The 27,024-nt window shown below is 44.0% G+C and overlaps 1 protein-coding gene across 1 annotated transcript in view; it reads right to left on the reverse strand.

Annotated features, from left to right (window-relative positions):
- Positions 1–27,024, reverse strand: part of LOC146788619 (uncharacterized) — a 1,185,638-nt gene that overhangs the window by 891,889 nt on the left and 266,725 nt on the right. The window contains exon 21 of the mRNA XM_085635786.1: positions 856–1,059. Within this exon, the coding sequence (XP_085491912.1) occupies positions 856–1,059 (204 nt within the window). The remainder of the gene's footprint in view (positions 1–855; positions 1,060–27,024) is intronic.

The following is a 27,024-nucleotide window of genomic DNA, read 5'->3' on the forward strand; positions in this document are numbered from 1 at the left end:
CAGAATTTTTTTAAACTCTGTCAGCAAAACAGGAAAAATGCTTCACCAAAAGGAAATAATTAAGATGAAGCAAAAAATTCACTAGAAAACCAGCAAATCTTGACTAGAAAGTCAAAACTGAAGAGAGCTGAATTCCAGGGTCCTAACTGAAGGAGCCGGAAAGAACAACTGACCCAACTGTCACCCCTGAGGCATGATGGGATATTGGAATCAGGGCTGCCTTAAAGGCACGGTGCCAGTTTTTACCTGTACAAGGCTTTTCAGTCTCTATGGTATTGTATTGCAATGCAGCCTGCAGGCTAACAATGTTTTATGGATCTGTGTTTTGCACAGTGTTTTCTTTTGTTTCTCATGAGTTTTTACCTCATTAAAAAAAAAAAAAAAGAGAGAGATTTAGGTGTATTATTATACCTATGGTGTGTTATTGGATATTTATATCTACATTGTCTAGCCTATTATGGGGGCTGCATTTGCTTGGAAAAAATAATATATGTTTATACATATACAGAGCTGTATATATATGTGTTTTTCATATATATTTTCATTATTTCCGGGGTCCCCGCACATGGGCGGGAATATTCAGTGCTTATGACTTTGATGAGGATCCCCTGGAAGAGAATTTATTATTTGTTGCACTGCTCACTGGGAAGAATGTGGATAAATACATACACAAAAAAGAGATAACAACAAGATTAAGCATACGTGTAAGGGCACAAATATGATTGAAATCATGCCCACCTTATTACAGGTGCAACGGATGCTCTGGCAATTGTAGTAAGGTGGATGGGATATCCAATCTGCCAAAATCCAGCACTAAAAGTTGGCTGAAAACCAAAATAGATGAACATTAAGTACCTTGGTAATTAGTCCGTATTTCGTTGAATCTTTCAGCATACCATCCACTGTACGAGGCCCACTGCCAGGGCCCATACATCCAGGGCGCAGGGAGGTATCGTTCCTTAATTCCGAACAGAATGGGGCCATTGAAACTGTTATAATAGCATCTGCTCCCCGCTCCATACCACCCGGGAGACATGCTCTGAACAGTGTAATAGTATCCTACAACAGATTGAGAAAAGTTATTAAGAAGTTTGTCCAAAAACGAACATTACTGAGTTTTTTTCTCTGAAATCCCTTACAATATGTTTTTTCATTTATCCTGGTTGGACTTCAGTCCATGGCCCTAAAACACATGCCCTGCTCATATTGTTGACTTGCAGATATCGTCCACAAACACAACCAGAAATAGCTCAGATCTTCCTCAAAGTTTCCTTTCCTTAACTCTTCAGTAATCAATTAATTAACATATTGTTTGCTGACCTACTGATTTACAGCAACTTTTAAACGGTTCCATGTGGAAATAAAAGGTTGAGAGCACTTCAAGTGCTTTGGGTACATCAAAGAAGGAAATGTTACTTATTTGTTATCCTAGTTTTGTATTATAGGTATCTTCACTGATGTAAAAAAATATAAAATATTTCCAACTGCATATGCAGGGTTCACAGTACACTCCATTTCAAAACTTATCATGTACAGTTATAGCAAGGGAAAATTGTAATTTCTGAAAGTTATGTAGAACCTCTAGATCCTTTACAGGCCCGTTTTTTTCCAAATTATTTCTTTAATTTTTGAGAATACATAAGGTACATTCAATAAAAACTATAATCATCAGGGAAACCATCCAAAACTGAGTATATAAATAGGAAAAATCTAAACGGATGTATCCACAGATATATAGTCATGCCAGCGCATGCAAGATGGTGCATGGGATGCAACCATAGAACTCTTTGTTCTTGTTGTTGGCTAGAGGGCTAGAGTGCTTTTACTCCTATCTGGCGCCCCATGGCAAACTGCATTAAAGCAAAAGCAGCTCAGGCCTATGCAATGTAGATTATGCAAAGAAAGCAGTTTAGCCGATGCTGATGTAACCAGCGCGTGGAAGATAAAGCATAAAGTGCAATTGTGCAACATTTTTTCTCATTTAAACAACGGCTGTTAATACAATATTTGCTGGGGCCTACAGTAGACACATTTAGAATAAAGTGTAAAAGTGCTTTGATGTGTAAAACTGGAGCAGGGCCTATGCAAATTTGGGCAGATGGTGCTAAAGTTTGGCCAACAGATAGGGTGATGTCAAACTGGTACTCAACCTGACGGGACAGGAAGCAACAAGGATTCATGGTCCTGTGGTAAATATTTCTCCTTTACCGGGACTGAATTTGGTACAGAAACATTATAAAATAGCTCAGTAAAATGAGAGGCAGAATCCGTGATATTAGAGTTTCGGAATGGGCTTTATTCCAATAAGCGATTATAATCGGATGCCTCAAGTTCCATCACCACGGGGGTTCAGGAAGTGAAGTACATACTTTATTGACAAGCAGTAACTTTTATAATACATACATTATAATGAAGTGAATACAGTAGGCGTAACAATTGATAAGGACATTGACGTTTGGTTTGCGTAACCGAAAATGGGTGTAATAATGAGTAAAAAGGAACATGATTGGTTGTGATGTCATGTATAGGTGGATCTATAAGATAATACTTGGCATGGATGCGCGCGCAGCAGTATGACGTGTAATTGACGTGTAACTAGGGGGTGACGGGGACTTGACATTTAGCTCTATATGTGGAGACGAGAAGTCTGGGAGGTCAAGTCAACCTAATCCCAAATCATATCTAACATCCTATGTTTAAAGAACTATGTTATCCAAAAAGGAGGACTCTCGGACAGAATCTATTCTATACTGACTGTGCGTGTACAAGCGTCTAAGTGTCTACACTGAATGCGAGGGGGTAGGAATATTCCATGGTAACAAGGCTATGAATTACTTGCATGAGGACAGAGAAGATGGGTCTTTTTGCTTGGTAACTGGAAGAATGTTTACTTAAACTACTAGGCAGGAATGCATCGGCTGAGGGGGAAGCAGATAATTCGAAGGTGAAATACAGTTCTTGGCAGAGAGTAAGCTGATGTCAGGCTTCGTGAGCAGCGCAGAGAATGAGACAAAGTTCATGGTCACAGATGCAGGCTCGGGCTGGAGTTTTTAGAGGCAGAAGGCAAGAAGAGTTTGATGACAGAATCAGGGCCTACTTGCCTGGACTGAAAAGTGGCATAAGTGAACCATATAAAGCCGGTGGCCTTTTATATTTAAGAGTGGAATATCCGGCCTATTCATGGCGGATCTGGCAGAGGACATGTTGACGGTGGACACGCATGTGTTTGCGTCATCAATACTGGAACTGGAGGGAACATACATGTACTTGCGACATGCACATAGAACCGTTGGGGTCCAAGATAGGGGACATAACTGACCAGGAAAATCCATATTTCCACATTCCCTCCTTGTCCCCTACTTGCCCTTCAAGAGATATCAATCTTCATCAATCCATTGATCTGTTCATATAGCATCATTTGTTCTTCTTTCTTCTTCCGGGATCTTGAATGAAAATCTTGATGTGGGATACACGATGTGGCACACAGACCACAAATCGCTGGTCCACATTGTAGACATAGACAGCAACTGAATAGTATGAGAAGGCCAATACCTAGGAAGGATAGAACTCTCCATCCCCAGGCTGATACCGCATTCCAAAACCAACTGGACCAAGTCCAAGTGCCTGGGTTCTGGTGTATCTGGCTTACAATCTTATGAAGGCGAGTGATGGCTTTATATACAGATGGCGAATTTTCTGGTATGAATACGCAACAGCTTGATCCGATGACCCTACAAGCTCCGCCCCTATCAGCCAGGATGACGTCAAGGACAAGACGATTTTGAAGCACAACAATCCGCATAGCAGACTGCTCTTCCGTTAAATTGCCTAAGGCGGAAATAGTCTCATTCACTACTGCTTCAAGGGTTCTAGTTAATCTACGTATCAGCTTACTATTAGTAACAGTACCTATATAGGGAAAGATGCCTTTATTAAAATCTACATACTTGTCCCATGCCGTCTCAGTGTAATCGACAATTGGGAGATCTCTCCGTTTTCTGTTGTGTACTAAATGAATATTTCTGTAATAATCAGGAGGAGCTAGGAAAACAGGTGGCAAAAGGAATGCAATGTAGCAGGTACCATCCCAATCTAGGGGTAGACGCATATATGCAGTTTGACCACATATAAAGTAGGAGTGGCGAGGAGCTCTGAATGAAGATTTTCCTTGATCACTGAATTCTACTATAGTAGTGCATTTACTATGGCCCATATGTATGGAACCAACCTTTCTTACACACAATTCACCTTTTGCTGGGAATACTGACATGGTGGGTAAGACTAGCTCAACTTCGGATACGACATTTAGAATCATAAGATTAGGTGTAAAATTACCTAATCCATATACTTCATTTTCTAGATCAGTTCCTGTTCTTTTGGGGCGACCCTCCTTGTCAGGGTAACAGACTTTGAATAAAACTAGGTTCAGGTTTCCCCATATCCAATGGTCTTGGTAAACTGCTGTGTCTGAGTCTATGGAATTAATTAAACTAAACCATGCTCCACAGGAGCCATTATGTGTAAATGGATGTGGAAAGAAAGGCAGGACTCCTTCATAATTCTGGTAGGGAGGGAGTCGGCCACACACCCAACAATTGGTGGCGTTACTAGTCTGATGGGAATGATGTAACATACTAATGAAAGTGTTATTGCGCAGCGCAAGTCTATAAGACAATTCATGCGGAGGTAAGTCACTAAAAGAATGTTCAGCAGCAACATTATAAACATGTCTAGAAATAGGGTAATATATGTGCAACAACATACTTGTAATAATTATTAAAAGACTCAATAAAAACAAAATTAATAATGTCACTATGCAGTGGCTACGCAGTGATTTACAATACGCCCGTCGTTTCAACATTTTTCGGGTATTTTCTCTACTCAGGTCCAAGGGATACATGTCAGAGACAATTCAACCGCTTCACCTTGGAGAGGACTTAAACAATCAAATTGCTCGACTTGGTGGGCCTAAGCTTTAGTTTGTAATTTTCAGATTTGTTCGGTTCAACAAAAAGGAAGCTTTGTATCAGTCTGTGAGGGAGTGCAGGGCACAATGTCTATATCCGAAGATAGTCCATGAAATTTCTTGATGTGGCTTGAATGAATCCAGCCCTTGCGGCCCTCGATCTTCACGGCTGTTCTTGTGGTCAACAGGACCAACTTGGGTGCTTTCCACCTGGGCTCCAGTTGAGTCTTTCGGTCGAAATTTCTCACAAAGACAAGATCCCCCGGAACCACGTCATGGGGTTTCACCTCAGTATTGTCGGGAAAGGCTGCAGCTACCTGTGAACGAGAAGATTGTAGTGCAGACATCAAGGAAGCCAAGTAATCTGTCAGCATATTACAGTCAATATCAGTTATTTTGCGTGGTATAGGCGTCCCCCACATATTCGGTGGTCTACCGAAGATCACCTCATACGGGGATAGCCCTGTTCTAGAGTGTGCTACCATTCTCATGTAAAAAAGTGCAACTGGTAATGCTACTATCCAGTCGACCCCTTTCTCTCTGCATATTTTGGACAGTCTGATTTTCAGTGTCTGATTATGTCTTTCTACGAGACCTGCTGCCTCGGGATGTCGGACACAGTGGAATTTCCACTGATATCCTAGCAGAAGTGAAACGTGTTTCATTAATTCGGATGAGAACGGCTGGCCGTTATCTGAGTAGACAACACGTGGTAAACCGTATCGTGGGAAGAATTCTCGAACCAACTGTTTGGCAGTAGTCGGGGCAGTGTAATCTGAAACCGGGTACGCCTCTGTCCAACGGGACAGAGCGCAGACAACTACGAGAACATATTTGAATCCTCGACATCGTTCCATCTGGATATAATCCATCTGTAGGACTTCAAAAGGGTGATCAGGAGGATGAAATCCACCCTGTTCTACGGGAACACTTTTTCCTGGGTTGAACTGGCAACAGATCATACAGGTACGGACCTTTTGTTTTGCTGCTGCTCGTAAATGTTTATTGAACCAAATGTGTTGAATGCTGTCTAGCATAGCTTTTTCTCCTAGATGTGCCGGACTATGTATAGTGTTAATTACGACTTGGACCATTGAATCAGGAAGGAACCATACAGACCTTTCCTTCATCATCCATCCTTGGTCCGTTTGGATCCCTCCTAACTCGGTCCATTTCTTTATTTCGTCTGGTGTAGCATGTGTCTGTATGTCAATTACGTCAAGAGTAGGATCTTTAACGGTCATACAATGTGTCGGTGTCGGGACTATTGTCTTTGTCATGTCGGGGGTCTGAGCTTGAGCAGTCAGTTTAGCTGTTCTGTCGGCTAGATCATTGCCTTGGGAAATGATATCAGTAACCTTCGTATGGGCCTTACATTTCATAATTGATATTTCAGTGGGTAGATGTATTGCATTTAATAATGCGTGAATGAGGGGTCCGTGCTGAATGTGGGCACCGTGGGAAGTTAAATAACCTCTCTCTCGCCACAGCACGCCGAAGTCATGTACAACTCCGAATGCATAACGTGAATCAGTGTATATGTTGACTTTTTTATTCGTGGCTTGAATACAGGCTTGCGTCAGAGCGATGAGCTCTGCGGCTTGAGCTGACAAAGTATTTATACGATTAGTTTCAATGACTTCAGTATCTGTTGTGACTGCATAAGCGGCTACTAACTCTCCTGTACTTGTTCTCATGCATGAACCATCGACATAAAATGTCAAGTCTGGATCTGACAATGGAACATCGGTCAAGTCTTGTCTGGGTTTTGTCGTTACAGTAATAACTTCAATACAGTCATGGGCTAGTGGGTCTGTTCCGGTTACTGGCAAAAGTGTGGCCGGATTCAATGTGTTACAGCGTCTTATTTCTATATGTGGCTGAAACAATGTAAGTTCATATCCTGTAAGTCGCGCTATAGTCAAGTGTTGTGTTTGCGTTCTATTTACAAGAACCTCTACTGCGTGGGGTACTTGAACTGTCAATGGATGTCCTAACACTATGGCATCGCTTTGTCTGATTGCTAAAGCTGTCGCTGCTACTGATTTCAGGCACGCAGGCAGAGCCTGAGCTACGGGATCTAATGTACTAGAGAAATAGGCACATGGTTTGTGTGCTCCTGCTTGATCCTGTGTGAGTACTGACAAAGCAGTACCTTCGCGTTCTGTAACAAAGAGTGTAAACTGTTTTTTGTAACATGGCGTTGCTAAAACGGGTGCTTGACATAAAGCTTTCTTTAGGCTTTCAAAAGCTTGTGTGTGTTCCTGAGTCCAAGGGAGAACAGTCGATGTGGCTGCCTCCTGTGTTGTCAATTGAATGAGTGGTTTTGCTAGAAATGCATACTGAGGGATCCACTGCCTACAATATGAAGTGAGGCCTATGAAAGCCCGTGCCTCCTTTTGTGTCTTGGGTATTGGCATGTTAGCTATTAACTGAATACGGTCGGGTGTAAGCTGCCTTCCCTCCTTGTCCAGCGAGTGTCCAAGATAAACAACTTGCTGGACACAGAATTGCAGCTTAGAAGGGGACACCTTGTGCCCTTTTTCGGCCAGAAATTGTAAAACTGTCAGTGATGCTTTCTCACATTCAGGTTCGCTTCTTGCGGTAATCAGCAGATCATCGACATATTGAAGCAAAGCAGTGTTGACTGGCATGTGGATACTGTCAAGTTCTCGTTTCAGTGCTTGGCTATAGATGCTGGGGCTTTCTGTAAATCCTTGAGGTGCGCGTGTGAATTTAAAGCTACGCCCATTTAAACTAAATCCGAACAAATATTGGCTTTCCTGATCTATTGGGACGCTGAAAAAGGCGTTTTTGAGATCAATTACAGTAAAGAATGTCGCTTCGGAATCAATGGCTGTCAGTAATGACGAGATATCTGGGACCACAGGGAATTGTGGCACAATGCATTTGTTTAATTCGCGCAGATCAATAACCAATCGATATACTGGCGGCGCTGTAGGATCTGTTCGTTTAAGAATCGGTATTATCGGTGAATTACATATATTGGAGTCTGTTTCCACAACTACTCCTTGGGCAATGAGCTCGTCAATGATTTGTAGTAAAGCCACTACAGCATCTGGTGGTAACTTGTATTGTCGCATTCGTGGTAGCACCACTCCTGCCTTTAGTGTGACTCGATATGGTGTAATATTCATGCAACCAACATCAGTAGGGCCTTGTGCCCATAGGTGTGTAGGTAAAGTCTGCAGTCGGGGATCCATGTCTCTAGATACATAGTGACCTTTAAAATCACGTAAAAACAACCTTACTCCTTCCGGAGAACAACATATTATGGCTCCTAGGGCTTTCAACGTTTTTATTCCTAACAAGTTTTCTGGACATGATTTAGTAAGCAGTAAATCTGTAGTTCGGGTCAGAGGTCCTATCGTAAGTGGCAAAGGCTGTGATACTTCATTAACAATAGGTTTTCCTGAAAAACCAAGGGAAATATTCTGTGAGCCTGAGAGGGGTGCCCCTGGAACTTCACTACGTTTTATAGTTGTTCGACTTGCCCCTGTATCGAGTAAAAATTTTCTATCTTGACCTAATAATTTACTATGTACATAAGGTCCTTCTTGATCTACAGGAATCTCGATAAGGGGTAAGTCAACTTCCCTCTCTAGGCTTGTTCATGCGTAACGCTGATACTCGGGATATTCATACTGTGCGGTCTGATACATTTGTCGTGTTGTCGTCTGTGTGGCAGCAGCAGGCAACGGTGGTGCAGCTGGCACAAACTGTATTGGCTTTTGTGAGGCTGGCATGGCCTGGGCATGCTGCATAGCTCCTTGTTCATTCTGATCTTGTCTTAGTGGCCGTGATCTTTCTTGTGTTTTACCTATGGTGATATTATGTTTTAAAACTGGACAATCGTGTACGTAGTGGCCTGGCTTTTTACAATAATTGCATGTCCCCTTTACAGGTCCTGCTGAATCGGAATGTGTCATACCCTTTTTATGTCCTTCAGCTGGAACTGTCTGGGAAACTAGCATTTTCATTTTCGTGTCTTTCATGCGTCTGTGTTCATGTTCTTGTTCCTCTTTAATTCTATTGTGGTGGTACTGTAACATTTGTAACATTTGTGTTGGAGTGTTACCTTGCCAGGTACTCTCGAATTTTAATACTCTATTCTTTACTGGGGGCAGAGCATTTTCTACTAATTTTGTTACAAACAGATGTGGGTATGATTCGCTACTTGCTTTTATGCCACTATTTATACCAAAACATTTTTCAAAACGGGCATAGTAATCACTAGTGTCTTCGTCTTGCTTCTGTTTACAGGCTGAAATTGTACCCCAATCTTCCTTTTTCGTAGTTAATAAACGTGGCAGTACCTGTACTAGTAGTCCTGGTAATGCCTTAGTTTTGTCCCCAAGCCCCGAACCTGGACCTCGGGCCCGTTCTTCTGCTTCTAATGCTGACCATTCTATCTTTTGATCACCTACCTCCCACTCTTTTTCCTTGAGTTTCTCATAAATGCCAGCAGGCATCAACACCTTTAATATTGTCATAATGTCGGGGTAGGTATATTCTCCCATGAGTAACATGTCTTTAATTTCTCGGTGAAACCCCGCTGGGTCCTTGTCATGACTGGGTACTACTTTCTTCATTTCTAACAATTCTATTTTCGATATAGGCGTATATACAAATACGCGTTTAAACTCGTTGTCCTCACCCTTTATTGGGTGCACTTCTCGTAAGGGATTCTGTCTATCTATGTGATACGTAGTTCTTTCCTTGACAGACAATGGAACATGTTCTGAACATACAAAAAGAATATACTGCTTTCTTGATTCTAGAATTTCTTTAATTAATTCAGTACCTGGACCTCTCCATTTATTCATAAGTAATTCAGTCAGTATGTCAGGCAAGGGACCAGGGTCCGAATGCTGACTCCGATATAGTATAATGAGTTGTTGAATCATATAAATCCCAGCTAACCTTTGTTCATCTGGGGTAAGATTCAAAAATGTGCGTACTACTGTATCATCACTATATTTTCCGGGACTGTCCACCCAATGGACAGCTGCCCTGGCTAAATCTTGTTCATCCATAGAATCGAGGAAATGATAACCCCTTCGTTCTTGTAGTAGTTTGTCGGCGGTTTGGAACGAATGCTCGTTAGACCTTATGTTAATTATAGGTATTTGAAAATTTCTGTTATTATCTGGACATATCGGATGTATTGAGTCAGTGTGATATCTAGTCTTACTCCTATTACAAGATCTTCCTCTACCTACATAGGCTATGGTGTCCGACTGTCCTGTGGGCAGTCCTGACCCTTCATCCTCGTTTTGTTCGAACTCGTCTACCTCTAATCGCTCTTCGTGTAGGCGTTCTATTTCTTTACGGATCTTTCGGCACATGGCTATTATACAGTTTTGTTTATCATGTCTCCCTTCCGATATATTCTGGCTCCATCTTGTAAGAATTTTCATGGCTTCCGGGTCTACCCCCGGTCGGTCTTGATTTCTGATCACACAGTTTATGAGGAAACGTAACAGTTCCCCCTGTATCTCTACTTTCTGGTATTCCATAGCTCTGTAAATACATTCTGGATCTCGCCCTGTTTGGACAAAATGATATATATTATCTAGATGCGCAGTCATTCCTGGTAACTTCGCTAAATACACTGCGGCTCGTCTGATACGCAATGATGCTAGGGTCATTTCGTCCTCCTTTCCAGGCACCGGGTCATATCTACAGTCTATAAGAAGTTCCTTAAGCGTACGGGTACTAAGGAGTTTGGGTGTACGTGAATGCGCTGACTCTTGAAAAGTAAGTTTATTTATTCTGGGTGGCGTAGAAAAGACATTGGTAGCTCCTCCCGCGGCCCCATCTGGGGCGTCGGGTGTAAAAGGATTCGTCGAACGTGACACAGCAACTACAGGTGTGGACACAGCCATAGAAGTAGCTGTAGGAGCGGATACAGAAACAGATGTGCTTGCCGGAACTTGTGACTCGATTTGTTGCTGCAGGGATACGGGTACTGGATCTTGGCGTTGAACCTCCCTGGTATGCGGTCTATGTAGGGCAGAGTTAGCATACTCGGGAGCTGCGTCATCTAAATATGAGGAAAGAAAAACATCTTCTGCGGTTCTAGGATGCCCCTTAGGATGTACCTTTATTGGGAACAATGGGGTTGGCAAGTCTTTTGGTGTCTCTGGAGTAGCCTTAGGTAATCCTTCGGCCAGGAGAGGATACATACCATTCATAAGGGCATTTCTTTGTCTGTCTACTTGTTCTGATTTTACTCGGATACCTTCCTCAATTAATAGATTCTCTCGAACTTTATTGGAATTCTCTTTACTCTTCTCCTCCTGTCTACGTGCTTTTTCTGTTCGTCTATGTGATTCTTTACGCCATAATTCAACGGCGTCTTTCTGTGACTGTCTGACTTTTCTTTTCCATAACTCTTCCTCGACTTTCATGATGCACTCTGCATCCCAGGTCCCCGCTGTGGGCCACCTTTGACTTTCTGGTAATCCCTTGGTATAGTCTACCCATAAATCAAGAAATAATATAGCGTCTAAGCCATGTTTGTGATACATAAAGTGCCCTGGAGTGTCCCTAGGAGGAATAGGGACGGCTTCTTCGAGAACCCCTTTTCTGGTAGTGATCTGTCTTAATTTCGAAAAGAGCGGCATATTGAGAACTGACCTTATACTTGATTTTGACCTGATACTTGAATTTGAACAGACTTAATACAATAAACACGATAATGAACAGTCATTCATACCACGATATTCAGAACATACTTAAACACTTTAAACATTTAACATTAAACCATTAACTGAAACAACAATGATGATCGTCTGCATAACTAATCACCAAGCTTAATTCTCGACAATAACTAGACAATAACTAGACACTTCGGAATACTTCGGAATACTTGATATACTGCTAAACAGTACAGATACACTGCTAAAACAGTGCAGACCGGATTTGTGTACCCAAACCCGTCTTGACCGGCACAACCTATGTGCACGTCAGAAATGCCTCCCCAGCAATGGTACTCACCGGGTAGCTTCGGAAACGGAAGGCCTCAGTAACTTGAATTTGAACCGGACCGGACTCGACTCGACTCGACTCGTCGGACACTGGGCTTGACTTCGGACTGGTGGGTCTCTGTATACCTCGGATCTTGCTCTCTCAGCTAGGCTCTGGTCGGGATACTTCGCACTTCTCACCGCCTCGTCTGGGTGTTGATTGCAGTCTCAGTCGCCCCCGCTTGACCGGAGGGAGATACAGGAAATCCTGCTGGTACGCGTTATTGTCCGTCCAGCTGTGGCAGGAGACCGGGCCTGCAACGCACCGCCGGCGCGTGAGATGAGAAAGTGTCCCTATTCGAGCGCCATCATGTGGTAAATATTTCTCCTTTACCGGGACTGAATTTGGTACAGAAACATTATAAAATAGCTCAGTAAAATGAGAGGCAGAATCCGTGATATTAGAGTTTCGGAATGGGCTTTATTCCAATAAGCGATTATAATCGGATGCCTCAAGTTCCATCACCACGGGGGTTCAGGAAGTGAAGTACATACTTTATTGACAAGCAGTAACTTTTATAATACATACATTATAATGAAGTGAATACAGTAGGCGTAACAATTGATAAGGACATTGACGTTTGGTTTGCGTAACCGAAAATGGGTGTAATAATGAGTAAAAAGGAACATGATTGGTTGTGATGTCATGTATAGGTGGATCTATAAGATAATACTTGGCATGGATGCGCGCGCAGCAGTATGACGTGTAATTGACGTGTAACTAGGGGGTGACGGGGACTTGACATTTAGCTCTATATGTGGAGACGAGAAGTCTGGGAGGTCAAGTCAACCTAATCCCAAATCATATCTAACATCCTATGTTTAAAGAACTATGTTATCCAAAAAGGAGGACTCTCGGACAGAATCTATTCTATACTGACTGTGCGTGTACAAGCGTCTAAGTGTCTACACTGAATGCGAGGGGGTAGGAATATTCCATGGTAACAAGGCTATGAATTACTTGCATGAGGACAGAGAAGATGGGTCTTTTTGCTTGGTAACTGGAAGAATGTTTACTTAAACTACTAGGCAGGAATGCATCGGCTGAGGGGGAAGCAGATAATTCGAAGGTGAAATACAGTTCTTGGCAGAGAGTAAGCTGATGTCAGGCTTCGTGAGCAGCGCAGAGAATGAGACAAAGTTCATGGTCACAGATGCAGGCTCGGGCTGGAGTTTTTAGAGGCAGAAGGCAAGAAGAGTTTGATGACAGAATCAGGGCCTACTTGCCTGGACTGAAAAGTGGCATAAGTGAACCATATAAAGCCGGTGGCCTTTTATATTTAAGAGTGGAATATCCGGCCTATTCATGGCGGATCTGGCAGAGGACATGTTGACGGTGGACACGCATGTGTTTGCGTCATCAATACTGGAACTGGAGGGAACATACATGTACTTGCGACATGCACATAGAACCGTTGGGGTCCAAGATAGGGGACATAACTGACCAGGAAAATCCATATTTCCACAGTCCCTAGATACATAGATACCAGGGTTCTTGTCAGGAACCTACTACCCCATTCATCTTATCTCACCTGTGTCCATGCATCTACCTTGGCAAGGGATTTAAAAAATTTCCATGAACAAACCCGTCTAATGTTCAGCATTGTGTTCCTTGGGTCCAGTGACTCCATCTCCATCTGTGCTGATCTATAGGACCTGATCCCTAGGTTATTAAATTTGTTTTTCATAAAACCTCTTCACTATATCGCCAGAGAGGAGCAAATACATATAACGTGCTGCAAGGTTGCGTCTGCCTGATGACATAGGTGACATTTCTTATCTCCTCTTTGGCCATCTTCTCTCCACTCTTGAGGAAAGTCTAATGCTGAAATATCGGCGACTCCTAATTCCAATAGGCTCTGGTATTTCTTCCGGTGGTTGATTGTTTCCAGGAGTAGTGACTGTCTTTGTACAACATATGATTTCAGCAACAGCAACCCCTGCGACAGCTTAGGCACCTTTTCTCTATCATTTGTTAAACTTTGCAGTTTGATGGATTTATTTACTGCTCTTCTAAAGGCTTGACCAGTTATATTGGCGTACCATTGGTCACCAAATTCAAGCATCTCAATAGTTTTTAGAGATATTTTTTGTATTCACCGTTCCCCCTTTGTAGATTGATTTCGGACCAAACTAGGTAAGCCAGCGTGCCCTCGGCAGCTGACCACAGTTTATAGCAGCAATTCATATACGCCGCGGGCCTTTGCGAGGGTTTGCTTCATCAATAAAAACTCCAGCCTAACTTAGACAGGCAATACCAATCTGGGTAGCCAGGAAATATGTTTATAGGATCCTATCATGATTTTGTCAAGGAGACTGGCCTCAGCGCCAATCATTGTTTCTGATCCATAGGGAGTGTTGGTAAGAGTTTGGCCTTCATTACTGCTGCCAATGGCTTCAGGTTATAGCCCAGAATGTATCTTGCAGTGTGGTAAAAGCATGATTGAGTGACTTGCTCCTTTCCCTTAATCGCCTCTCTTTGTGGTGCAAACGTAGCTCTTGCATCTGTTTTGACTCCGAGGGACACATAGGCAGGTGCTTCATCAATTGTGCTTACGCTAAGATGCCATTTGCGCTGATTTAAGATACAGCGATTGAATGAGATCACTTTGATTTCTTTGCGGTTTATTTCCAGCTCATTGTCCTCTGCATATGATCTGAGGCAGTGCAGTAACATCTGTAGACTAATTCTGGTGTTGCTAAGCAGTAGGATGTTTGCCAATTGTTGGCGACCCACGCTTGGGCATGAGATATCTGACCATCCAGTTCTACAGAGTGTTCTGCAATATATAGATTAAAAAAGGAGAGGTGCTAAAACACAGCCTTGTTTTAGGCTGGTTGATGTTTTTACTTCCCTTGACAGGTGGGTATGGTCTTCAATTTTTATTTTATCCCACACATCTGATATAGAAGCCTGATTGCTTTCAAGATGCTAGGCGGAATTTCCCCTTGTTGAAGTTTGGCCCATAGCCTATTATGCTGGACACAGTCAAACGCTGCCTTAAAGTAAAAAAAACACTGACAGAGGGGTGTGCCTTTGCCTTTGATCTACTGAGTATTAAACCCACTGCCATGATGTTAGTTAGAGTTCCTTGACTCCTTGTGAATCCCGTTTGGTTGAGTGGAAGTCTGCCGGTGTCTAATGCCCATGTCTCCAAATCATATTGTAGCAGTGTGGAGAAGAATTTAAGACCTACATCTAGAAGTGCGATTAAATGGTATTTGCTTGGTGAGGATGCCACACTTCCTTTAAAGAAGGGGTAAATTATTGAGCCTTTGCACCTTTCAGGGATGACTACTTTTTCCAGGATATGATTAAGCATTGCTGCCAGAAAGACTGCCCATCTCGAAGTTGAGTATTTAAAAAGCGCTTGTGGTAACCTATTTAGGACAGGGGCGCAGTGGGCCCCCGATTTTCTGATAACCTTTGTTATCTCTGCTGTTGTATATGCTGAATATTTCAATGACCCAGTGGCCCCATTGTTCATTTGGGACATATCTGAACAGGTTGCATCATAGGTGCTTCCTTTAAAGGAGATTTCAAGTAGTTGACCCAGTCACATTTGCTTATGTTTGCATTATGGGCTGCTCTAGGACGTTTTTCTATGCTGTTGACAAGTTTCCGGAATTTTGACTTTGAGGCATGTGAAAGTTGGGCCCACAGCGTTTCCTGTTTAGATTTTTTAAAGGCCCATGCCTCCCTTTTTAGTAGACTTCTCTCCTTATGCAGCCCTTTTAGTAGGTTCTTATCCTCAGGGGTTTGATGTAGTTGCCTGAGGAGCCTGCTAAAATAGATCATTTCAGACGGATGGTTCGTGGCAAAACTATATTTTTATCACATTCAAGGTGGTCTACCCTATTCTCTCTACTGACTCTGCTGACAGGATGCTTATTGGCCAATTCTCTAGCGAATGCTACAGATACTGATATCTGGTAAGAGCCCTCTGCGGCCATTTCTTCGAGGCCGACCACAGCTTCTCCTGACAGATCCTTGACTGAGCTTGAACTCCACTTCAGACATTTCAGATTTTCGGTGTCGATCTCTCCCTGTAGAGGAGTTACAACCTCATGTTTATGTAGGGATGTGCCCACATAATTTCCTGTGGGTGATGGTCACTCTCTTTACGGTGGCATATTCTGTAGTCCTGCACTTACTTGTATAGTGGGAAGCTGGCCAGCATATAATCTAGATAAGAGACTGGCTTGCCTGATGTTATGGTCCATGAGGGGGGATGTTACCTGGCTTTCCACTGTGCAGGACAAGTAGGCCAATTAACTCATATACCGTGAATAGTTCCTCTCGCATCTTATCCTTTTGATTGTGAGGAAGTATGTTTTGTTCTGAGAGGGGCTCAACTTCTTCTGCATGCTCCTCACATTGATGATGGAACAGATTGAGATTGAAGTCTCTCGAGACTAGCCAGTACGATGGATGGTTTGCGTTTTTCATATGAAGCATATATGCGGCAAGCCTTTCTGTTGTTGCAGTTTTCCTCTTGGGATTTACATACACATTTACTAGGACAAAGGATTTGCGTAAGTGCTTGACCCAGCCATCCATTCGCAAGGCCAGGAGACTTGGATGGTCCATGTGGAGTTCTATAACCTCAGTTGACAGGTTGGTGTTAATATAGATTGCCAGGGCGCCTTTCGTTCTTCCAAATGTGCTGCTGTTCTCAGCCTGTTTTCTGCATTCTTCGTATCCGATTAATGGAATACTAGCTTGGGCACAAGTCTCCTGGAGCAAATTGATGTCAAAAGCTCCTAATATTGTACAATGGCGAGATCCTCGAACTTTGTCTGCAACCGACCTATATTCCGGGTTAGGCCATCCTATTCAGAAGTGACCGGCAGCTCTACTATTCAGTCTTTGGAATTCGGAGCCTGAGACAGGAATGTAGTCACCAGTTGTTTTGAGGTTCGTGATTTGTTATACATCTTCACTGCTTAGAGAGCCCTTCTTCTCTGGTTACTTCAATTGGGACATTGGGTTGTCCCAGTCGCCTTTGGTGGTGTAGACCATAAGGGGAAGCCCCCCATTTGACCCTCTTAGTACTGACAAAGTGGTGACTGCCTTCATGTCAAGGTACTGCTCATCTGATAGACTCCGAGGATATCTGTCCCTCTGATATACTATTACTTTAATGCTTCAAGAGTCAAGCAGCTTCTTCCTCTCCGGACCCTGGGCAGGAAGATCTGAAGTGGCAAAGGTGACAAGGCAGGGATCCGAGTGCTGTCACTCTCTTGCGAGTAGGAACTTGATAGCAAGCATATCATCTGGCACAACATGATCTAGGCATGGTAGCACATTTATTAGTTTTCAAATGCTTGAATGATTTAGTACTTCCAGTGGGCCTCTAGATTTGAATTCTGAGATCCATAACAGCCTTTATTGGCATGTCCAGAAATGTCCCTTCCCATCACTGGATTCCACATTGTTATGCCCACCATGGACTCCTCTTCCTGTCTCAAGGGTAATGCTCTCGGCTGGCTTCATGAGGGTTCTGTTCTATTGAACGCAAGATTTGAGTTGCCGCTTCCTTTAGGATTCTTGACTTGACTGTCCTGCATCTGCACATATATATCTTGCCCGGATCCTCCTGTTGCCAGTGCTGATACACTACACTAATTTACATAATTTTAAAGGAATCACAATGATGGCACTAGGGGTATCCTCCATATTTAATGGTTTGTGTCCCACTGGTGGTGCAGGCCTATTTTTAGAATTGTTTATTACTGGCACAATTCAATCAACCGGAAATTATCTCCTGGAATGGTATCCGCCTCATATTCTTTGCCTTCATGTGTTGGAGCTCGGGAAATGTTTAAGGATCCTGCATGTGCTAATACAGACTTTATTCCTCCTCTTCCTTGCACAGTCCCTTTTTGTCATTTGGGGTGGTGTGTGGGCTTCATCCAGATTTTGAATCGAAGTATACATCATTTCCTTGGGTACATTAGAATCTCTTCTTTGTCTAATTAGAGTTTCTTTCTTGCCTGCTTTTGCTTCCATGCCCTCTGGGTGATAACGTCTTTCGGACTGTTCCTTATGTTCTCCCTGTTGGACTAACAGACTACTATCGATTTGCCCACTCAGGGTGAGGGTTAGTGGTATCTTAGTCTGGGTGCCCCCAGCGATGAGGCTGTTATTAACCGCCCTCGTGATTTCTTCCATGATTACCGGCAATTGTGCTAATCTGTCAGCCACCTCCTTACATAAACATATAGTAAACTCATTAAGTTAAGGTGGTTTGATTAAACCCTCGTGATCAAGGAGTTTAATTTTTAGAGTTTTTCATCAATCCTGGAGACAAAGATTGCCATGGTGTTAAGTAAGTCCACCTGGATATCCATTTTATTTGCATGGTGCGTGAGGGTTATAACTGTTGCTTGTGTTTAATTCAAGATTGCCGCCCACATGTTGGTGGAATAACCTGTGGGTTGCGAATCCCTATTGTGCTCATCTATCTGCACCATTTTGTTTGTCCCCCACCCTGAAGCGCTTCTCCAAAGATGCTCCTTGGTCTCATCTGACAGATCCGAGGTCAGGCTCCTCAGCATCACTGACCTTAAATTACAGAAAAGAATAAAGCCTGGACTGTGAACTCTTCAGCAGATACAGAGTATCAGAGTCAGTCTTATAGTGTTGAGCGTCATTTATCATGGGGGTGTACTGAGACACTAAGTATGCCTGTCTTGTGGGTATTGCTTGTCTAGTCCCATTTCTTGAGTGTCACCCTCGGCAGGTCAACTACATGGTTGCAAGTTTTTTCAGATCAGAATCATTGGTGACAGGAGGACATGGGTGGCTGTTTCCCATTTAGCTTCCCCACTACCAACTGGCTTTGTGTACTGGTTTTCACTTGATGCAATCCTGCCACCTTGATCGCTTATGACTGAGAAAAGTCTGCTATCTTTGATATTTTGGGCCACTCTAATTGGTCCTTTGTCCCTTCCGTGGACTCCATAGGCTAACATGTGAATATTTAAATAAAGTAAAACTATTGATAAAAGCGAACTTGAAATATCATTCGAACACTTAAAATATTAGAGTAAATCCAACAACTTGCTGTTGTTAGATTTGTCATAACTATTACAAAAAAGAAGTTCAAAAACTTTCTTTTCCGTGAGCCAAAATCCAGCCTTCCAGCAACCCTCTCCTGATTGGACAGCCTCTGCCAGGCTAAGCCAAGCTATCTTAATGAGGTGTGAATTACAGTCTTTATCTTTATTGCGTGATTAAAAGTAAACCCTTGCAAGTACAAACATTTAAAAGGTTCAAGATTGCATTTAGAATGGTGAATTCATTAAAAGTCAATATGTATGGATAATAACAAATGAAACTTCAGTTTAAAAAGTCATATTCATAAAAAGCCAGCAACAGCAAGTAAAAATTTGGCAGCATTATTCCAATGGGGGGTCGCAGACTCTGGGCAGCTCAGTATGTTTTTTTGCAGCGCGCTCCATAAATCTTACTAGGGCACAATTTAATTTAGTGTTCCTAGGATCGAAACAGGCCAAAACTGCTGCTCTACAGCTTCTAATCATGTTTCTATTCCAATGATGCTTGAGTAGAGCCCGTCTCTCTGTCAATAGTAGAGGGCACAGGCATATGATGTGTGTGATGTCTTCTTTGTGGGTCCCGCAAAGTCGGCACTGAACTTTTCCATGTTCTCTTTTCCATTTTGGCCAGTGAGTCAACAGGTTAATAACTCCCAGTCTCAGTTTTAAAAAACTTAGTTTCATCCGAGCACTAAACGATATAGTAAGGTACGGCTGTGGAATTAGCAAGGCATAGAATTGAAGGGTCATCCACCCATGACTTCTTTTGGCAAGGCTGGCTTTGTCTTCCACTATTGATAATTGTTTGGTGCTGATTTTCGCTAGCCTTTTAAATTCCATCTGACTGGCGTGCAGGATCCAGAGGTCATTTAGGCACAGGGTTTTTAAGCCTTTTGACCAGTATTCATGTCCTGCTCGCCATAAGTTGTTGTCAATGCTGGCCCACAAATGGTATCCTAAACTTCCCTCCTTTGATAACCTCAATTTGTGACAGCACACGAGAAAAGACATGGCTCTGGCCAATCGTTGTTTGCAGATGCCAAATTCCAACCTAATTTGTGCCGGTGATGTATGGTTTGGTAATTTGAACACAGACCTGTAGATCTTAGTAATTATTTTGTCCAGATGGTCACTGTCCAATCCTTTTAAAGCTTCACTGCCGTAAGTTAGGGTAGGAATGATTTTTGCCTGAGCCACCTGAAGTGTGGGTGCAAGAGTAGGGCCTTGTAGTTTCTTTTGAATTAGTCCGATTGCAAAAGCGAGTGCCGTACCCTTCCTTTTTTGCTCTTTTAGTTGGGATTTGTATTTTCCATTGTTGTTGAAAGTGACTCCAAGGTACTTTGGCAATTTGATTCGACAATGCTTTCGTTATTCAAAGCCCAAGACAGTTTCTTAGCTTTCCTTGAGTGCACCGCTAAAATTTTCGTCTTCCTGTTGTTGATGCGAAGCTCATTGTCGTTTGAATAGTCGGAAGTAGCATCCAGAAGTCTTTGCATTCCGATCTTTGTTTTACTTAACAGTACCACGTCATCAGCATATAGTAGATTTGTCAGCGGCAAGCCAGATAGTTTGGGAGCGTGGGAGTTGACCTTATTAAGAGCTTCAGGGAGGTCAGCTAGGAATAGGTTAAAAAGTGTTGGGGCCAAGACACAACCCTGTTTGAGGCCTTTTTCCGTCGGAATCGGGCGAGACAGTCTTGAGCCGTCCCCGATCTTAATTCTGACCCATGTGTCCTGGTGTAGGAGTTGTATGGCTCTTAGAAGGGCCTCTGGAATGTTGAAACTGGACAGCTTCTGCCATAGTTTACTTCTGTTGACATTGTCAAAAGCCGCTTGGTAGTCAATAAACCCCATATAAAGTGAACAAGAGCAGAATTTCGCTTGGTCAATTAAGCATGAGAGGGTGTTGAGATTGACTGAGGTACCGGTGTTTATTGTGAAACCTGTTTGATTCGGGGGAATTATGGAGTTTTCATCAGCCCATGCCCTAAGTGAGTTTAGCAGCACTCCCGCAAAATACTTTGCTTCGTTGTCAATGAGTGCGATGAGACGGTAATTCCCTGGGGATTTTTTGTCCCCGCCTTTAAAGATTGGTGCAAGGATGGATCCACGCCAGGAGGGCGGTATGGTGTTGTTTTGCAGGCATGTGTTGAAAAGGGGGCTTAGTTTCACAGCCCAGAAAGTTGGATCTTCCTTGAACAAAGCTTGAGGAATTCCACCTGGGCCAGGCGCGCCATCCTGACGTCCCTTTTTTATTATTTTTTCAATTTCGACCTTCTGGACTGTCACAAAATTGGCGCAGCTTTGGGTCAAATGACGTTCTTTTGTTGGTGTCATTTTGTGACCTAGCTTCTTTAAGGTGTTTGAAGTGTTCAGAAGAGGTTCCGGGGCAATCTCTGTTTGTGTTAGTGTGTCCATGAGAGGGGGATTTGGATGGTTAGTGAGCAGTTCCTGGTCATTGAAGTGGGAAAAGAGATATTCAACCCACTCTATTTCAAGAATGCTCGAGGAAGCAACTTTGGCTGAGCGCCCAGATGCACTATTGATTGTGCGCCAAAACCTGGCAGAGTTGTTTGTTTTAATGTCATACTGCAATTTGACCCAAAACAGGTTCCATTGATTTGTGCGTAGTTCACGTTTTGCTTTCTTGAGGTGATTGCGTGCCTCTCTCAATTTTATTATTTTGCTGGGATCCGTTGGATCAGTTTTCAAAGCCCGCCATAAGCGATTCATCGATCTTTTTGCAGATAGTATCTCAGAATTCGAGCGCGGCGTATACTTTTGATCAGTTTGACTTATGTGTTTTTTTGGTTTCGCGAATCTGTCAGTAAGTTCAGTAGCAAATATTGACCAGTTGGCACATATGTTGTCCGGGCACGTTTGGCGCTCAATTATTTGTTTAGCCTCTGCTGATATGAGTTGAAGATTCTTAAAGGAGCATTTGATGCGTTTAAGGTTGATTGTGAGGCTCTCAGATGGCAAGTCCCTTACCTTTTTGTGTTGTGTAAGGCAAGTCCTCAGAATAATTTCTTGCGGGCAGTGATCACTTTCTGTTCTGTTTCCAAGACAGTATCCTGCTACTTGATGGAGCAGTGAAATGCTGACGAAGGTATAGTCAATTAGTGAAGTGCCTTTTTTCGATAGGTAGGAGAATCGAGGTGGCTTGTCAGCAGGATAACGCCCATTTAAGGCTCTTAGGCCCAGATTTTCAAGGTTACCTTGTAGAGAACTTCCATGAGGATCATCCTTGTGCCAACCAGGCTTGGCTTGCGGTGGGATCACCCAAATGCTATCATGTGATTTGGTGACCTCATTTTTTTGAAGGACTGACATTAACCACATGTTAAAGTCACCAGTGAGTAGGATTTCTGAGTTTAGGGAACCTGTTTGCACTCTTACTACTGACGCTGATACTTCGTCTACAAAGGATTTCCTGGATGCTGTGTTTGGGCGGACATAGGCATTCATGAGAATTAACCTCCAATTTTGGCCATTGTTCAAAATAAGAGAGATTCCCACACATTGGAGGCGATTTGATGAGCCCGGCAGGTCCCAGGAGGTGACTGCATTTTTTCTTGATATATAGACTGCAAGACCGCCACTCCCTCTTCCTGGGCGATTCAGTTTATGCGCTGGAATATGGTGGATTTTAAAGCCTTCTAGGTGCTGCGGTGCCGTAAGCCATGTCTCTTGTAGTAAGAGTATGTCAAAACCCCGAAAATAGGAAATGGTAGCGTTGTCCTCGAGTTTGCTCGTAAGGCCATTTATATTCCATAAACAGATTTTTAAAGGAATCTTTTCATGGCAGTCCACCCTGCTAGGATGTCAACGTAAAAGGCGGGTTGTATTCAGGGCGCCGGCCAGCCATGACCATGAACCCACCTCGTCCTGATTCCTATTTATTGTGCTCCCGTCTTCTTTTGCTTTCCTCATTGAGTGGACAGAAGTGGGAGTTTTATTGCATGCGCCCCTGAGGACGGAGTAAACTGTACCCCTCCCTACACTTCTATGTTCAACACCACAGCTTCCCTGTAGAACATATGGATAGCCCTCTTCCCTGCCCGGTTGTATCAGTATTCCCCATTGTTTGAAGGTGTCAATTGACCCTAGAATTTTGTTCATTGCCTCTGCAGTTCTCCAGGTGATATTTGTGGATTCGTTTAATTGGCCTTGACATGGTGCAATGAATTCTACCGATATTATGTCTTGAGAGGTAATTTCATCTGACAAACCTGACGCTTGTATCAGCTTTAAAATGTTACCCTGATTTAGGATATCATGGCTGCCTTTAGACTTGTATTCTGGATAGAAGAGGGTAGAGAGGTTGTCCCCACTCCGAACTGTGCTATTTGGCCTGGGCATTGCCTCTGTTTTGTCCATGATTGGCAATTGCGCAATTTTTATCAAAGGACCCGTAAAAGGGATCTCATTGCGCGTAGTGTCGGGCCTTTCATTGTTTACATGACCAGAGTTCCAGTTTTCACTTACTGGGAATGTGCCCTGTTGGTAGTTGACACAAATTGCTGTATCTTCCTGCTTTAAGATAGGGCCTCCAAGCAGCCTTGTCGCGAGACTCGGAGCATGATTCACATCTATTTCATTCTGCTTGATGTGTATATTAGGGGGAGCCGAGTTGGTAGTGGTTTTTTGTTCTTTTGCTTCAATGAGCAAGCATTTTCCCGGAGGGACCATTGGTGGTTCCTTTACTGTTGGCGGGCTGGAAATGAGGCTCTTCCTTTTGTCACAATTTTGGTTAATTGGTTGTGCTTCCGTTGTTATTCCTGGGTCAGAGGGATTTCCTTGCTCATCGTCTCCGGAGACACTAGGAGGTCTAAGGCTGTTGAACATCGGGTAGAGGTTTAGGACTTGTTTGCCCCTTCTCATTTTATTGCGTCCTTTCCGCTTCCTCTGTCTCTTGACTTTTCCCGCAGGGTTTTCCTCTTCTTGTTCAATTGGGGAGAGAGGGGTAGAACTAGCTCTGCTAGTGACCTGCTTTCCTCTCGTGCCGCCACTTTGCGCCGTATTCTCTTCAGGTCGTGGGGAGTTGTCAGTTTCTTCCTCTCTTGGCCTTGAATTAAAGACTGTTTTGGATTGACGAGCTTCGCTTGGATTACCTGGATCTGTATCGCTGCCATTCCCAGAGGTAGGTGTAGCTTTTGCTATTTCTTTTAAGTCTGCTACCAGCTTTTCCATTATGCCTGGAAGCGAACAAAGTTTCTCCACTATTGGTAAGCAATCGCATCCTTGCTGCGGGCGATCTACAGTTTCCTGGGCCCGTCTAATCAGGCTGTTTAGATTTGAGATCCTTTCGTCGATTTTGGCAACATATACGGCAAGTGTATTTAGAAGGCTGATTTGAATGTCCATTTTATCAGCCTGGTAGAGCATTGCATCTGCTGACTTTTGAAGGATATCAAGGGCGGTAGCCCATGCTTTTAATTGTGAGGGGACCTCACTTTTGTCCTGCCTTGGAGTTACTGGTGGCTTGGGAGAGCCAGGATTTGAGTTCCCATATGAATTCAGCATTTTTTCCCATTCCGTCGAGTCGAGGTAGGAAAGCTCCTTCATGACACCCTCAGCATCTTCTGTGTTCGTTACGGTTTCAGTGTGCACTGGCTCAGATTTGCACACACGGTGTAGGTCCTGTTGGTTGCGACCACCCCCCCCCAGAGGAGGTGCCTGGATTTTCCGTCGTAAAGGAGGTGTTAATGCCCTTGATAAAGTGAAGCACAGATTCTCCGTTTTGACTGCACGGGATGCTGAAGCTAGCTTCAGGAAGCATTTGGTTAAGGTTTCCCAAAATGCTGGTTTTTTCTGCCGCTGGTTCAGTATCGATTTCCTTTGTGTTGAGGCCAACACTCCTTAATGCCCCATTTGCTGTGCGGCCCTTGGAAATGATCACCAGTGGGCTTAGGGGGGTTGGAAGCCCAGTGATGTTCTTATTGCTAGAAAAAACCGTTGACCCGGCGTCCTTTATGTAGTTGAATTTTGTTGTTATCTTCGGTTGATTTCCAATAGATTTACTGGCCCTTGTATCAGGACACTTCCTGGAGGCCTGGGACTCGATATCAATTGTAGTATCGGTGTCGCTCAGCAGCAGAATAGGTGACCGTTCTGGGTCCGAGACTGTCCTCTCGTCTCTCCTTTTGCTTTCCTTTTTCCTTTGGGGAGCCGTTGTCCTCACCCTGCCAGATCTCATCTCAAGGCAACAAAGTAGATGAGGAACTTAACTGAGGAAAGGCTCACAGGACTACTGCTGGACTTCTGCTGCGGCAGAGCTTTAATCGGCTGCTACTGGCCACCAGTCGCTGGACACAGGACCCTTTTCACAAAGCCCAAGATCACTGATCTCTTATGCCTACACGCCTCAGGCCGCAAGAGGTTAGCTAGCGTTCAGGCATAAAATCCCGCAAACTCGTGTCCCTTTCCTTGTTCCCGCTTTCTCTTCTATTCGCCAGCCTGCACCCCAGCACTCAGGGTGATGGGGCGACGACGGTACAGTCTTTAGCCGAAGGTTTTTAGGGGGGACTGGGTGTCGGTATGGGAGTAAGTATGGGAGTAGGTGTGGTTGTTTTCCGCCGTGTCCCGCCAACCCAAAGCCCAGAAGGCAAGCAACAGTTTTAGATAACACAAGCCTCGAACGCTGCACCCCTACCTCTTCGGGTGTGGTTGGGTCACAAAGCGTGGTCCAAGGACTGGGTCCGACCCCTTGGAGCGGCTTTTTGAAGCAACCGGACTCCTCCTGCCAGTACCCTCAGCAGACTTGGCTTGGCTCGGCACAGCAACTCGGCGCCACTCACACTGTCTTCCTAGCGCTGTCTCTCTAGCGCTGTCTCTCTCCCCGCCGTGATACTGAAAGCACAGGGCAGCCGGCAGCTTCAAGGAGGTATGGCCCGATTGGGGAGGGCCAAGTGGGGCCAAATGCGGCCCAGCCGGCCCGCTCCAGGTGCTGCCCGGTACTTAAATGCCCAAGATGCTGGAAACGTCAAACCGCCACCAAACAGCCTCTTGCCTCTTGCAGCCGGTCCGCTCTTCGCTCTGGCTCTGTACTCCTCGCACAACGCGGCAGGCAGGACACCCCCAGTCCTAAGGGCTCGCTTCACGCTTTACCTCCGGCCCCCACCAAAGCTTCGGCCCTGCTGCTCTGCAGCTGCTCTGGGGCCGCGCACGCGATCGCCACCTAGCGGTCACAGGAAACTAGAATCTGGAATAGGTACAAGGACTCAACAACCAGGAAAAAACTGCAATTAATGAGGTGTGAATTAGCCTGATAGCCACAAATAATTTCTTGTGGAAGGACAACTACAGGAGCAGAAGCACAAGGCATGATGGAGGTGGAGTAGAGACACTGGTCTTCAAAGGCAGAATGACAATTTAGGGCAGCACAGGATAACCTTCACATCCTGCACCCCCAGCCAGACAGGAGCTCCAGTAATTAGATTAGTGAGGGGGCTGGAAGGGGAGCGTTAGGGAATCTTAGAAACACTAGTAGGATGTCTTAGCCAGATCTAACACACCAGGAAAAAGTTTCTCCTTTTTGGAAGAATAGTGCTTTCCGAGTCAAGAATATGCCACACCTTGGAGGAAGTAGCCATAACCCTGGGTGGTATCCAGCACACCATTGATCAGGGGTGTCCCACTGCTTGAAGACAAGGAACTCTGAAAAAATATGGGAGAGCTGCCAAGCATCTCAGATCCCTGTCTCAAATAATAAGGAGAAGAATGACTGCCCTGCTGGAACCCTGATCTGCACCCCAGGGATTGCACGCTGAAGGACTGCACCTGCTGTACAATCTGGCACTACAGCCCTAAGGACTTTGCCTGGCTTCACAAAGATTAAGGAGCGGACTCCCTGAAAGCAACAGGTTAAAAATGCCCGACCTGCATCATCTTCACCAAGAAGGTTCCATATGGAGTGTGTCCAGTGGACTTTTAAGGATTTGGC

The sequence above is a fragment of the Triturus cristatus genome, chromosome 11 (genome assembly GCF_964204655.1).
Source record: "Triturus cristatus chromosome 11, aTriCri1.1, whole genome shotgun sequence".
In the NCBI taxonomy this organism is placed as follows: Eukaryota; Metazoa; Chordata; class Amphibia; order Caudata; family Salamandridae; genus Triturus; species Triturus cristatus.